The sequence below is a fragment of the Megalopta genalis genome, chromosome 14, assembly GCF_051020955.1.
Source record: "Megalopta genalis isolate 19385.01 chromosome 14, iyMegGena1_principal, whole genome shotgun sequence".
NCBI lineage: Eukaryota > Metazoa > Arthropoda > Insecta > Hymenoptera > Halictidae > Megalopta > Megalopta genalis.
In genome coordinates, this window is record NC_135026.1 from 1,875,870 (window position 1) to 1,892,536 (window position 16,667).

The window sequence follows — 16,667 nt, forward strand, 5'->3', positions numbered from 1 at the left end:
TTCAAATTTTCCGCAGACACATATATAAGTACACATCGGAAAACAATACCAAAAAGGTCTTCCTGAGAGTTTCCTACTTCTCAACCTAAACTTCCTCAAACACATCCCCGTCCAATTAGAAAACACTACATTCCTACAGCAAAATCCATTCTTAACCAATCACGAAACAACCGAACTGACGACGGAATACAAGGAAAACAAACCAACTTCGAGCATAGAACGTATCATCAGAACATGGAAATCGAGAATCATTGTAACATAGTGTTATAAACTGCATATAAACCAGAATCATCTTGTTACATCATCGTGTTACATCACCCAGGTGTTCAGTATCACCTAGTGCAGGCCTGAGTGAGTCACTTTGACCGCGAACCACAAGCTATAATACTACTATTCTATGCATATTGCTACACATAACATGGATAACTGTGAGTTCGAAGTTACACGTAAAATTGCTCGCTTATCGATATTTTAGGAAATTATGTATTACTTTAACCTTTTGCGATCGGAAAATTTCTCTGATGGGGGTGCCAGCTAGTACCAGCTAGTCGGAGCAAATTTAGCTTTTCGGCGTAATTTCTATATTAGCGATTTAAAGCAAATATATGGATATTACAAAACACAGAATTTGTTGAAACTGATTTGTTATCTTTATAGTACTGTTGCGAATTACACCATTTCTCTCGCGTCGCGGCATTTTATTTACAATAAAGAATGTTAACTATAACACAATTCGATACAGTAACAATTCAGATCTTTTTGAAGTGGGATGACACCTCCGTGGCAACCCCTCTCTTCTATTATTCTTTAAGGAGTTGTTCACAACAGGGCAGTTTCACATTGCAGCGACTTGATTTGGACAAGTCGCCGTAACAGTACTTATAATACATAAAAACATAAATTTTTAATTTCTGTAATTTTCCAAAGTATGGTATTTTGCAAAACAATCACCGATATGAAGTTCTGGCTTCCGAGTACAGATATCACAGTACATATGTGTTTCTCGTCTTTTTCCTCGAGTTTTCCTGTCGGAACATACTGCACAGACTTTTTTGATTCCTGAACTGAACTGAAATTACATGAAGCTGATTATTTAATCTAATGTCTACGAACGATGTTGAAGGTTGCGCTGTAGATGCTATTGTACATGAATGGAATGACTGGATGGATAACAAACGTATATCCAAGATCTGTATAAATCCATGCCAAATCGCATATGGAAGGTAATAAAATCAAAAGGGTTCGACGTATATTCCATCAATTCATTCATTTTTGAATTATTTCAATATTAACAATTGTTTATTATGTCAGAAACTTAAAATTGTTCTAAACTGATGCAAAAATATGTGAGTGACAATGTATGTCGATAAAAATCTTTTAACTGTTGCAATTGGAAGACACAGTTATATTTAATTTAGAGAAAGGAGAAGATTCTTATTACGAAACGCTTAACGCTACATATTGTAATGAATAACTGTATAGGAAGGAGAGAGAACAGCGACTATTTTATGTTTTGGAGAATGAGAAAAGAAATGCATTGTTTAAATATCATGATTCTATGGACTACACGATTAGAAGAAAACTGACTGAACGTACAAAACTTCTTCGGAATGTGTGGTTTATTCGCTACAGTAGGAAAATCGAAAGGTACGTTAGATGTTACATCTGATGGTCAAAGATAACGTGTCATTCGAAACCCAACACGCGATTTTGGTACAGTAGGGCAGACTCTCCTTGCTGCGTGAAAAATATACGCGTATGTTTCAACGGAATGTACATAAAATAACGAAATTTACCACCTGTTACGGAGAATGACGACAGCTGCCGAGGGACGAGCCAATCACAACGCTTGCAGCCTTAATGCCGAGGAATGGGGTGCGTTGCCGGCGTTGCCGTTCGCCGCTTTATCGTTGGCGGTCTCCGACGGTGTTCAGTCGAATACGTGATGCGATGACAGAAGGTCGTGTATAGGTCCGTTACAGTTCAATCGCTTTTTTCGTTGTGACTTATATATCTTATATTTCGTTGTGATTTATATATTTCTTTTGACGCGATGTTCTAAGGATGTGCAAATATCCGTTACTCTGCTTCCAAGTGCCCAGACCAGTGACGTTTATATTCTACAGGTAAATTTATAACATCATTATATATTAAAATAATATTATAATATCAAATAACTCCAGTGTTTTTCGTTAATAACTCGCAAACAAAGCCGCGGATTGCATTTTCGCAAAGGAAAAAGTTACTTCAAATGACCGCAGCTACCCCTCATTTTCGGCTGTTAAAATAATTGTGGAACACCCTGCATAATTATTAGAAATAGCAGCTCAACTTTCCATAAAAATAATTGTACTTTATGCTTTATTTCTGTACACGTTTTATAAATACTGTTTCCACAATTCAAACGTTCGCGATTAATACTCTTATTGCCTCCATATAATATTCAACATTGGTAGTGGAAATAAAATATACAAGATACTCGCTGTGTCTAAATTCATGAAAATGATGTGTCTCAATTCCCTTTTTTATATAAATTATACAATTTCTATCTGATGTTGGCTATTTTCTTTCTTCTGATGGATATTGTTTGCAGGAAAGGCACTAAATTTTATATACAGAAGAGGAGCATAACTTCGCATTTTCTAGAAGTGAATAAATGTGTATGTTAGATCGATATCACTGTCGAAACAAGGGCGAGCAAAACGGCGATCATAATAAAGCGTTCTTATACACACATTCCTATTAACTTACGCATACATTCAACAGTACACAGATGAGGTAATTAGTTTTAATATATGGCGCATATTCCAACATATTCTCATAAAATCAAAGGGACTGTGCTTTTTTAGCGTTTTCATGCGACGTTTCCCATCATTTTCGTGATTTTCTCGAAATTTTATGCCGAGAAATGTATTTTTCCGCATTTGCAAATGATTTTCGTACGATTGGCTGACGAAACGGCGAGGCTAGCCATATTTGTCATTGTTGCCTTCTTCAAACCGAACAACGTAACATCTAGTGCCTACAATCCTACAGAGAGTTGCTGTCTTCTACCGACCGGCAAGCCGTACGCAGCTACAGGTGAGTGCTTCCTTCAATAATTAATATTTTGTACAATAAAAAGTCAGTGTGTTGCCGTGAGTGATACAGAAATTAATAACCGAAGCATTATCTTTCATTTTCTATTATTCGCAGCGCGGATATTTAAATTGCATTTTTCTAAATTTCTCGCTTTTTACTACGCGTCTGGGTGGTGAAGTGGTTCAAATATTCGATATTTTTCTCGCATTTTCCCCTCAACTCTTTGTTTTTTTAAAAAGAATTTAAAATATTATCTAAAATTTTATATACCAGTTACATAATTCCTTGATCATAACTTTTCATAAATTTAACGACGTTAGATTATTTACCGTTGTAACCTTTGATTATGAATCACGAGGTTGATCAATATTGAACTTAAAAAAAGAAAAATGAACTTTATGAACATTTCAGTGGCGTAGCAGCGGAGGAAGCACGTAATTTTTTAGAAAACCGCCATATCGACTGCACCAGTGGAATGTTCATTTTGGAATGGTTAATTTGCATACCCGACAAATCCTGCGAACTAGGTAATGTAATAATAGAATTTTCAAATAATCTGTGTAAATTTTTCAAATATCCTAGTCAACTTTAATGCCACGCTTTATACTTATTGAACTTGTTGATTATACTTTTCTATTATTTCCTACTTGTAATGATTTTTATTACTTTTGGGTTGAAAATTTTGTTGTTATTTTTAAAATTTAAGAAATGGCAATCATAATAATTGTAAATTAGAGTTTTCTATCAGGGTGTAAAATGAATTTTCGTGAAACATTAATTTTTTTAATGTATTTTAGATACTTGGCAGAGTTTTACAAATCACAAGACAGATATAATTTCTAGGCGCTCATCAATACTGATAATTATCACTTCGATGGAGAAAGGTAATCTTTCACTATCATTTATGTCATTTTAATTATTTTATAATTTCCTGCATATTTGCCTTGATTAAATTAACGTACATAATTGGTTAAGAATTACCACCTCCGCGATTTCAAGGTTTGAATGGGGCAGTTATATTTCTCTAGAAAATCCTGTATTTGTTATATCTACATATAAATAATCAGTCATTATTTTCAGTAGATTTGCTTTTCAATTGTGTATGGATGTTAAACACATCATTTTATGATTGCACAAATGTATGTAGACAAAATAGTATCGCAGAAGCCAAATTTAGGACAAGATAATATAAACCACAGTTTTTTAATTACTTAAGAGCATTTCCAAGTCAAGTATAGTGTATACTTTATAAGCCTAATGAGACACGATACTAGTTATCAAATTTTGAACTTATATTGCACTCTAAATGTGCTTCTTTGTTCTTTTAATCATCTTATATCCTTTTGCTCTTTATTTTTTTAAGAATAACTGTGTAAGAAATATCTAATATAACAAGATCACTTGCCAAATCAAATAACTCCATAAAACAGAAAGTGCAGACATGTGATGAAGTTCCTTGTTTAGGATTTCAAGGCGATTTATGGTGCGTACGTGACTTCTCGTACCATGACAAGGGGGCCTTTCTCAGCATTCATGGGAACGTTCACATCTGGCATCATAAACAGATAGAGCGTCTAAATTCGACACTCGAACTTTTCCTTAAAACTCCAAGAACCGAACGACGCACCATAAATCCCTCGAAATGTGAAGAGCGCTTGCGGAACCCCGGGACGGACCCCAGGTGGCACTTCACGCCGGACCACCGGGGTGGGAAAATTACAAGGCCCGGTCTGTCTTAACGAACAAATGGGCGGTACTATTAACAAATTTAGGATTGGCTAGTGGACATCCCCATCTTGCGGAAAACCTCCAAAGGGGTAGGGGTTGGAGTCAATGTGGGAGGTGGGCCAAGAAATTTAGAATCAGAATCAATTCTCACACCGAAGGCAAACGTGCTCTTCCTGCATATTTGCCTTGATTAAATTAACGTACATAATTGGTTAAGAATTACCACCTCCGCGATTTCAAGGTTTGAATGGGGCAGTTATATTTCTCTAGAAAATCCTGTATTTGTTATATCTACATATAAATAATCAGTCATTATTTTCAGTAGATTTGCTTTTCAATTGTGTATGGATGTTAAACACATCATTTTATGATTGCACAAATGTATGTAGACAAAATAGTATCGCAGAAGCCAAATTTAGGACAAGATAATATAAACCACAGTTTTTTAATTACTTAAGAGCATTTCCAAGTCAAATATAGTGTATACTTTATAAGCCTAATGAGACACGATACTAGTTATCAAATTTTGAACTTATATTGCACTCTAAATGTGCTTCTTTGTTCTTTTAATCATCTTATATCCTTTTGCTCTTTATTTTTTTAAGAATAACTGTGTAAGAAATATCTAATATAACAAGATCACTTGCCAAATCAAATAACTCCATAAAACAGAAAGTGCAGACATGTGATGAAGTTCCTTGTTTAGGATTTCAAGGCGATTTATGGTGCGTACGTGACTTCTCGTACCATGACAAGGGGGCCTTTCTCAGCATTCATGGGAACGTTCACATCTGGCATCATAAACAGATAGAGCGTCTAAATTGGACACTCGAACTTTTCCTTAAAACTCCAAGAACCGAACGACGCACCATAAATCCCTCGAAATGTGAAGAGCGCTTGCGGAAACCCGGGACGGACCCCAGGTGGCACTCCACGCCGGACCACCGGGGTGGGAAAATTACAAGGCCCGGTCTGTCTTAACGAACAAATGGGCGGTACTATTAACAAATTTAGGATTGGCTAGTGGACATCCCCATCTTGCGGAAAACCTCCAAAGGGGTAGGGGTTGGAGTCAATGTGGGAGGTGGGCCAAGAAATTTAGAATCAGAATCAATTCTCACACCGAAGGCAAACGTGCTCTTCCTGCATATTTGCCTTGATTAAATTAACGTACATAATTGGTTAAGAATTACCACCTCCGCGATTTCAAGGTTTGAATGGGGCAGTTATATTTCTCTAGAAAATCCTGTATTTGTTATATCTACATATAAATAATCAGTCATTATTTTCAGTAGATTTGCTTTTCAATTGTGTATGGATGTTAAACACATCATTTTATGATTGCACAAATGTATGTAGACAAAATAGTATCGCAGAAGCCAAATTTAGGACAAGATAATATAAACCACAGTTTTTTAATTACTTAAGAGCATTTCCAAGTCAAATATAGTGTATACTTTATAAGCCTAATGAGACACGATACTAGTTATCAAATTTTGAACTTATATTGCACTCTAAATGTGCTTCTTTGTTCTTTTAATCATCTTATATCCTTTTGCTCTTTATTTTTTTAAGAATAACTGTGTAAGAAATATCTAATATAACAAGATCACTTGCCAAATCAAATAACTCCATAAAACAGAAAGTGCAGACATGTGATGAAGTTCCTTGTTTAGGATTTCAAGGCGATTTATGGTGCGTACGTGACTTCTCGTACCATGACAAGGGGGCCTTTCTCAGCATTCATGGGAACGTTCACATCTGGCATCATAAACAGATAGAGCGTCTAAATTGGACACTCGAACTTTTCCTTAAAACTCCAAGAACCGAACGACGCACCATAAATCCCTCGAAATGTGAAGAGCGCTTGCGGAAACCCGGGACGGACCCCAGGTGGCACTCCACGCCGGACCACCGGGGTGGGAAAATTACAAGGCCCGGTCTGTCTTAACGAACAAATGGGCGGTACTATTAACAAATTTAGGATTGGCTAGTGGACATCCCCATCTTGCGGAAAACCTCCAAAGGGGTAGGGGTTGGAGTCAATGTGGGAGGTGGGCCAAGAAATTTAGAATCAGAATCAATTCTCACACCGAAGGCAAACGTGCTCTTCGTGTATAGACCAGTATGGTCATCACACATACAGTAAACTAAGTATAGAAACAACGGCTCTTGCCGGCTATCTCTTGATGGTCATCTTCAATATACGAGCGTGATTGTGCACCAGCCACAATTCAACCCGCGCTTGTTACCAAATGAATTAAGTGGAGAATTATAAATCTAAAACTCAAGATTCTTGCAATCGGGGTGAAAGTTTCTAAAACTAGTAATCTATTAAATATTTTTGAGTAAAGCCTTTTGTAACCAGACGAGCTTTATATTTGCATGAATTTTCAAATTCATCACTTTGTAAATACTAATTTACAATCTACAATATTTTTATCTTTAGGATTTGACACTAATGTCCATGTCGTATTAATCAAGACAGAATCAATTTCATATCAAATTGTTTGTTCGCATTTATCACTATCATTTCTATTACTAATTTCCCGATATGATATAGCAATATCACACACTAATAATTTTGTACACATTAAACAATCTATTGGTATATTCTCTTTAGTACACGAAATTTGGGGTTTCTTTTTAATCCGACACTCCTTTTAGATTCTGATAAGATTCTTTTATTATTATCTTTATGTTCCATATCTATACTGTTTTGAGACAAAGACTAGCTTCCGAAGTTTTTTCTATTTCACTAATTAGATAGTTTTCACTATTTGTGCATTCTAATTTGCTTGTTTAATTATCATCAGACTACTAAATTCACCTACTGATTTTTACTTTATCAAGATATTCCAAATTCAAGCTATCTGATTTACCATTAGCAGATTTTTCAAATTCTATTAATGAATTTGACATTACATCAGAAATTTCAACTTTGTTTCAAGATTTATAGCCTCCAATCTCCTCAGCTTTCACTACAGGCCTTGACTTAAGAAATTTATTTCATCAATTATCCTATCTCTAACAATAACATACTTTTCTTTCCACATCCCACACTTTATATCCGTTTGTTTCATAACCTACCATTATTCCCTTCCATGACTTATCGTTAAACTTTGTCTTACTAGTTCTGTTATATACATATACCGTAGAACCAAAAACTCACAATTACTTTATTTGCGGCTTTTTACAATGCCACAATTCAAACGTTGTTTTATCATATTTTCACCCGTAAGTTAAGATTTTATTTATTAAATATGTTGCCCGCGTTCTCCATTATTTTTAATTTTATATTTAACGTTCATTATATTGTTTTAAATTATTCTCAATATTATATATTTTCAAAAAATTAAAAGCGTCAACTAGGCCACTAACATCCTGAATTATATTTAGTTATAGGAATAACTTTTACTATTTTTCACTATCTAAGCTTTGAAATAGAAGTTTTATTTAATTAATGAAGGTGTAAAATATGTTCTCTCTTTATGAGATGTTTGCCATAACTGACATGATTCAACTCGATAAAAACAATAACGAATAAAAAACACAAAATACATTATCACACGCCTCCAGGATTAAACCGTATCAAGTAGTAAATAACAATCTATTTGCTCGAATGATTTTTGTATTCAACCTATTTGTTGACATTCAACAGTACTAATAAACGTTATTGTTAGAAAAATATTCAGCATGCACATAAGTTTCTGAGTTCTCCGAAAGATATTTCTTAAATTTTCTTTATAGGTAATAATTGTATAATCGAAAAAGAAACATAAATAACAAGTTAATTAAGCAAAGAAATAATAATTTTTTACAAATCAAAAATGAACCAAAATCAGAAAATGGGGCATCATTGTCTTGAATCATTTTAGAAAGCGATAAAATTCTGTATTGTTCACTACGTCAGTTAATTTCAAATAAAATAATTTCATTTACGCAGATGTATAATTAAATCATTATTACTTTATAAAAAACATATTTGAATGATGTATTTTGAGTAATAAAAACTATTATCATAAATTAGACCACGGCATATTAAATGAGTATTAACCTGCCACCAAAGCGATTTCAACTTGTCGCGCAGTTGGGTACATTGATACATTTCTCAATCACGTAGAAAACATTTTATGATTTATGTTGTTTCTAGTGTCTGAAATCGTCCTTTACAAAATATAAAACGGAAGGATTATAAGGTATATTTTAACATTTCTTGTATTACGTAATCAGCTCAGATAAAGATTGTATAAATCAAAAAGTGAAAAATGTATCGATTTACTCCAGGCTCCCCTCCGTTGTAAAACTGAATCTATATTTTCAATTATTCGAAATGTTTGCTTGAAATCTAATAATATAATATATAATGCAAATGACTTCACTTCATTGTAAAAATAATGCTTGCGAGAAGGATTTTTTGCAATTCGAATGTTAAGATCGAAAATTTTGCAAAAAATCATTTCCAATGAGCAAACGTTATCATTGCCTCTAGAAAATTATAAACAATAAACACTTACATTTTCTGTTACTAAAACATTTATGAAAACGTTCACAAAAACCGCCAGTAAGTAATGCATGAAAAATTTATTTCCAGACCAAATATTTTTTTTACTCTATCCAAAACGAATGCAATAACTCTCACAATCAGTGGTAGTACCAAGTGGCAGGTTTAAAATACCATGGATTCCATTCTCAAGTCTGTAACGCACAAACGTAATTCCATTTCAGAAGAATAACTACGATGAATCATCCTATCCAGTATAAAACACAGATCTGCTTAAAGCAATAGCGCTACTATGATCAAAATGAAATTAATTAATTACATTAACTTTACGATATTATGAATGTTCCGAGTTTGGTCGAAATCATCCGACGTACATTCTTCTTCACTAACACTGCAATTTTTCCCCTGTATTCTAGATTTCATGGGGTGAATGCTTCAAATCGATCATTTAAACAGGGATTTCTGTAAATCTAGAGTATTTGATTTTATCGTATCAGAATCAGAATCAGTCAGTAAACTTACTCAACAACATACTCATTACAGCAATGTTTCTAGCATAAACATAATCTGAGTGCAGAAATAAGTATCAATAACAACCGATTCTCGAAAGCTGCAGTGTTTGTTATCCAAATATGGTTGCAAATTTTTAATAAATTAGAGGCAGTAGAAAATAATGACAAGTAAATAAAAATCGCAGATATCTATGCCATATCTTCGCATGTCAAAGTTATATAGTATGCTTCTCAGTGACTTTTGATATCTCCAATGCACAATCTTCATACGTCTCCGTGTAAGCACTCCGAGAAGTAAGTGTGCTGGACTGTTGATCGAATTCAGCAAACTTCACGTCGAAAGATCCAGTGACAAACACACAAACCCTTGCTGGAATATTTGATCTGCAGATGCCAGATCAATATAGTCTCCAATTTTGTTGTTAGTTACTTCCACAGTAACGCCGTACAAAGTTTCAAACAGATGAAATGGAGAGTTGTAAATATCTGCTGTACAATGAAGTGAATGTTCACGTGGAAACTGGGTCACTCAATGTTCATCTTGATCCAATCGATTCAGATCAATGTAAGAGTGTCATGTCCATCACAATACTTGAAAGTAACTGCGAAGGTGCAGTTCCATTAAAACCAGGGTGCCATAGTATTGTTAAGGCACTTCGAATGACTTTTAGTTGACTTGTGTTGCACAGTAATCGAAAATGGAGTGTTTTCATTTTAAATGTTCCATTTAAGAATGCAACTCCACATTTGTTATAAAATTATATGTTGGCGATTCCGTTGCCTATTCCGAATGTTAGGAATTTATCAAGCAACAACCCGACCCAACTATGAGATTTGCAACACCTTGTCAATACAATGAGCTTGTCTCTCGACAATACATCTTCAATCGTTTCGTAAATCTCAACTGTGTTAACTGATTCAAAAGATATAATTGCAACATATTTGAAATTTCTGAGAAGAATTACAAACCAGTTCCTTTGGTAACAAATTCAACTTTTTTCTGCACTTTATGAGTTTTCCTGAATACTACGTATTTGCAAATTTACACATTTCATTATATCATTACATGATATTTCACATAAAATACGATTCTGATTCAGATTCTGATCACACTCTACATTCACGTTTAATCCTGATTTTTGCTAGTAAGAAGAATTGGCAATTGTGCAGGTTGCTTTCGTTATAGCATGCCCTTAATTATACATAGATCGTACTCAAGCCACTATTGATAGCATGTACTCAGAGCTGACGAGAAGGCGACTATAAACAATGCGTATACATTTTCCCCGAATGCCTTCTTGTCAGCTCTAGAACCTGGACATTCCAGAATACAGGAGAGAGATATGAACTAATAAATTCAACCTAATGTATTTTTATCCAAATCGTTTACGAGCAAACTTATTATTATATAGCGGTTGCATATGCAATCTAAAAAAAATGTACTTCTTCTTCTTATAATTGTAATAAGTTGAGCATAATGTGACATTATCCTTAAATTTCTCATATTCTTATTCATCTTTGCCATAAATGCATATAATCCACAGTCGAATAATTACAATACATTCAATACAAGTATTATATATATATTACTGTATTTATTCACAGATATGTGATTGTTAATGATCAAAAGTGTTTATCATACAAACAGAATTTAGGTCTTAATAAGAATGATTTCTTTTTAGGAATTAATTGTTCTAATTCGAGTACAACCATATAAACATATGATCTCGTTTTCAGGTGACGTTTGTGCGTTAATGTAATTATTAAATTCAAATAATTAAAAGAAAAATTATACAATTTGTCCCACCACTGGTGGTACAGCAGAGATGGAGGTGATTGTACATGAAAAAATAAATCGAAAATTAGGAATAAAATTTTTCATTTAGGGCTTCGTTGGCGAGAAAATTGACTTTGAATACTCATCGAGCACGTTGTTACACATGAGTTTGGTTTGCAATAACTTAGGTGGATGAATCTCGATAGAAGTCTTATGTCATTAGAAATTGCAGATAGATAGTCTTCAAAAATTTAGTGTCAAGAGCTTAGCGTGAGAAGAAAATAAATTACGGAGTCTAACCAAGGAATTGCAAATTTATAAGTCCACTGAAAAAAAGGACATCCAACAATCACACAAAATGAAAGAAATTTTTCTATGGCAACAGGTTTTGTTACAAAAAAAGAGGCAGATTTTCTGATTCTACACACACACACATTAGACGCATTATACTTTTTGAGAGGTCAATTCAGAGCGTGATGTTTAATTTTAGTGGTTATCTTTTTCTTGCTTTTAAACTTATTTATATGTATATTGGACAGGAATTCTCGAGAATGCTCCAGAATCCCATAAATGTCGATAAATGTCGATAAAGATAGTCTTATTTCTCATTTCTCGAAAAATGATGAATTTTGAGAAATCAGAAACACAGGACGTATCCATGAATGGGACAGTGTATCAAAATAATGTAATTCCTTTGCATTCATTTCTAGTACAAATAATATTGAAAAGTACTCTTAAATAGCATAAATCATATTTCCATCTTTGCAATAACACATTCTTGTAGTAAATTCCAACTGATTAGAAAAACAATATTTTTGATGAACGCTAGGTACTTTTTTGTTATCAATGTTTAATTCATATACAATCGATTTATCACGATTTTCAACGATTTTCACTAACTGGGCTCTATGCGATTAAGTCATACTAAAAGCTTTAGCTGTTAACTTTATCGAAACTCCAACAGTTATAACCTTACTTACAGCTTTTTTTCTTCATTCTATGTTAACGCGATTTTTTTGCGAAAACATTTTTAATAACTTGTAAATTATATATAACTCGTAAATATACCTCAAAAATCTAAGCATAACAGAAACTGCACTAACTTTAAATAAAGCTCAAAAATCAAAACTTAGCAGATGCTTTGACGAGATTATCTCATTATACGACACCTATGTACATATGTGATGTTAGTGATTACCCCTTCAATAAAGAGTCTCTGTGTTCCATTCAAGAACTTGTTAACAACATTAAAACTTTAACTTGTTTACTTACTATAATAATTCTTGAAAAATTACCTGACTAAATGCAATAAATAAAAGCTCTATCAAAAGTAACAGTACTTCATACAACGTTACGAGGAAAAAAGGAAAAATATTACTTTCATGCGTAACAAAAAATTAAATGTCTGTTATACCCTGTCAGACAAGTCTGGTTCGACTAAATGCATGTAAAACGCTTGCTAGTGTACTTTGCTTGAAAATTTATATCAATTTGGTGCAAAACCACTGCTTTTGGTTCGCATTTAATATGTATTTCGCTAACATAAAATCCCTGGCGTAATACGGACACAGATGGCTCGGTATTTGGAAGCAGATGCATTGCGCTGCCAAATTAATGGCGAACTTGGCGCAATCTTATAGCGAAACATTTTGTTTGAAGAGGACAGGTCGGTAGCACTTATGTGTCAGATGTAGCAGTGCTATAAAGTTTGTTCTCGATTTATTTGATATAACAGCGTACGGTAGGATTCTGTACTGTACTAATTCTACGGATAAACTTCCTTATGGAGAACTAATGGGAGGCTTACAGTACTTATTGTCAGCAACTAAAACTTGTCCCGACACTGCATTCGCAATAAATTATTCTAGTTGATCTATAGAAAAACTGGTAAAACAAGATATATCAAATGTAAGGAGACTTTTAAGACACTCGAATAGAACATACATAGAAAATACAATATATAAATTTACGTATATATTTACGTATATATGCATGTGCTCAGCTCTGCCCAATAATTCTTAATGAACTCCTAGAGAAGTATAATGAAATGGACTTACCAGAGCTGAAGTCATTGATATATGTAGATGCCACCTACTACTAGCAACTCAGTCATTCAACAACCTGTCACCGTATGCGCATTCATCAATTCCATTATCAATTATAGTCACATCACGACCTACGAATCGTAATAGAAATTATTACAAGGTTTACATGGAATCTCCAAAAAATAAAGAGCAAAAGGATATAAGATGATTAAAAGAACAAAGAAGCACATTTAGAGTGCAATATAAGTTCAAAATTTGATAGCTAGTATCGTGTCTCATTAGGCTTATAAAGTATATACTATATTTGACTTGGAAATGCTCTTAAGTAATTAAAAAACTATGGTTTATATTATCTTGTCCTAAATTTGGCTTCTGCGATACTATTTTGTCTACATATAATATATTTGTGCAATCATAAAATTATGTGTTTAACATCCATACACAATTGAAAAGCAAATCTACTGAAAATAATGACTGATTATTTATATGTAGATATAACAAATATAGGATTTTCTAGAGAAATAACTGCCCCATTCAAACCTTGAAATCGCGGAGGTGGTAATTCTTAACCAATTATGTACGTTAATTTAATCAAGGCAAATATGCAGGAAATTATAAAATAATTAAAATGACATAAATGATAGTGAAAGATTACCTTTCTCCATCGAAGTGATAATTATCAGTATTGATGAGCGCCTAGAAATTATATCTGTCTTGTGATTTGTAAAACTCTGCCAAGTATCTAAAATACATTAAAAAAATTAATGTTTCACGAAAATTCATTTTACACCCTGATAGAAAACTCTAATTTACAATTATTATGATTGCCATTTCTTAAATTTTAAAAATAACAACAAAATTTTCAACCCAAAAGTAATAAAAATCATTACAAGTAGGAAATAATAGAAAAGTATAATCAACAAGTTCAATAAGTATAAAGCGTGGCATTAAAGTTGACTAGGATATTTGAAAAATTTACATAGATTATTTGAAAATTCTATTATTACATTACCTAGTTCGCAGGATTTGTCGGGTATGCAAATTAACCAATCCAAAATGAACATTCCACTGGTGAAGTCGATATGGCGGTTTTCTAAAAAAATTACGTGCTTCCTCTGCTGCTACGCCACTGAAATGTTCATAAAGTTCATTTTTCTTTTTTTAAGTTCAATATTGATCAACCTCGTGGTTCATAATCAAAGGTTACAACGGTAAATAATCTAACGTCGCTAAATTTATGAAAAGTTATGATCAAGGAATTATGTAACTGGTGTATAAAATTTTAGATAATATTTTAAATTCTTTTTAAAAAAACAAAGAGTTGAGGGGAAAATGCGAGAAAAATATCGAATTTGAACCACTTCACCACCCAGACGCGTAGTAAAAATCGAGAAATTTAGAAAAATTCAATTTACATATCCGCGCTGCGAATAATAGAAAATGAAAGATAATGCTTCGGTTATTAATTTCTTATCACTCACGGCAACACACTGACTTTATTGTACAAAATATTAATTATTGAAAGAAGCACTCACCTGTAGCTGCGTACGGCTTGCCGGTCGGTAGAAGACAGCAACTCTCTGTAGGATTGTAGGCACTAGATGCTACGTTGTTCGGTTTGAAGAAGGCAACAATGACAAATATGGCTAGCCTCGCCGTTTCGTCAGCCAATCGTACGAAAATCATTTGCAAATGCGGAAAAATACATTTCTCGGCATAAAATTTCGAGAAAATCACGAAAATGATGGGAAACGTCGCATGAAAACGCTAAAAAAGCACAGTCCCTTTGATTTTATGAGAATATGTTGGAATATGCGCCATATATTAAAACTAATTACCTCATCTGTGTACGGTTGAATGTATGCGTAAGTTAATAGGTATGTGTGTATAAGAACGCTTTATTATGATCGCCGTTTTGCTCGTCCTTGTTTCGACAGTGATATTGATCTGACATACACATTTATACACTTCTAGAAAATGCGAAGATCAGAAGAAAGAAAATAACCAACATCAGATAGAAATTGTATAATTTATATAAAAGTGGAAATATCCAACATCAGATAAAAATTGTATAATTTATATAAAAAATACGAAAGGGAATTGAGACACATCATTTTCATGAATTTAGACACAACGAGTATCTTGTATATTTTATTTCTACTACCAATGTTGAATATTATATGGAGGCAATAAGAGTATTAATCGCGAACGTTTGAATTGTGGAAACAGTATTTATAAAACGTGTACAGAAATAAAGCATAAAGTACAATTATTTTTATGGAAAGTTGAGCTGCTATTTCTAATAATTATATAATTAGCGATGATTTATAGGAATGCCTTTATATATTTTTTCTTACAGACGGGTATTTATAACGTTCATCAATTTATAGGTTTTACAATGATATTATTCCTTTTATAACTTGGCGAATAACAATTCACGTTTTTTTACATTCGATACTCATTTTTATGCATATTGCACCTTGTAATACCATCTTTCGAATAGTTAGACATCCAAAACCATATTCAATTTGCATTGGCGTTTGAAGAGTATCGAAAGAATAATTTTACTCCACGGGAATTCATTTATAGTGTTTATTTACATCTTCGAATGACTTTTGCTAGCTCGAATGTATATATGACGCCAAGCCTCGAGCTCCGACATCAAAAACCCATCGACTGAACAACGACATGCAATATAATATACACAATTGCCGTGGGGGGAAAACTTCATGAATAAAATGAAAGATTTCATAAAATCGGCATTAATGCCCATTAAAACAGTCATATATTCACGTAAAGACGTCCGAAAACATTGGATACATACTTGGATTGGATATAAAGCAATTTATTGTTAGCCTCTGCGCATACTTGACTAACAAAATACTTTTTCACAGCATCGTCTTCTTTGTTCACTATATTTTTCGATAAAATAAACTAAAATATGAATTATGTTTTGTGTACTTATTTGTCCAATTTAAAGTTATCAACACTTTCATATTTACGTAATAGCATGTGAAGGG

At 33.3% G+C, this 16,667-nt stretch overlaps 1 protein-coding gene across 20 annotated transcripts in view; it reads right to left on the minus strand.

Moving 5' to 3' along the window:
• Positions 1-15,813, minus strand: part of LOC117224051 (uncharacterized) — a 283,462-nt gene extending 267,649 nt beyond the window's left edge. For 8 of the 20 annotated variants that reach the window (XR_013034796.1, XM_076526267.1, XM_076526273.1 and 5 more), the window contains exons 1-5: positions 15,486-15,813; positions 15,183-15,414; positions 14,660-14,776; positions 14,303-14,389; positions 13,660-13,778 (exon numbers count right to left, since the gene is read on the minus strand). Coding sequence is in view for 6 of the 20 variants with exons in the window: in XM_076526273.1 (XP_076382388.1) it covers positions 13,708-13,778; positions 14,303-14,389; positions 14,660-14,711 (210 nt within the window). In the remaining 14 variants the exon portion in view is untranslated. The other 12 variants (XR_013034799.1, XR_013034797.1, XR_013034800.1 and 9 more) reach the window with 9 other exon arrangements.
• Positions 15,814-16,667: the final 854 nt, after the last annotated feature.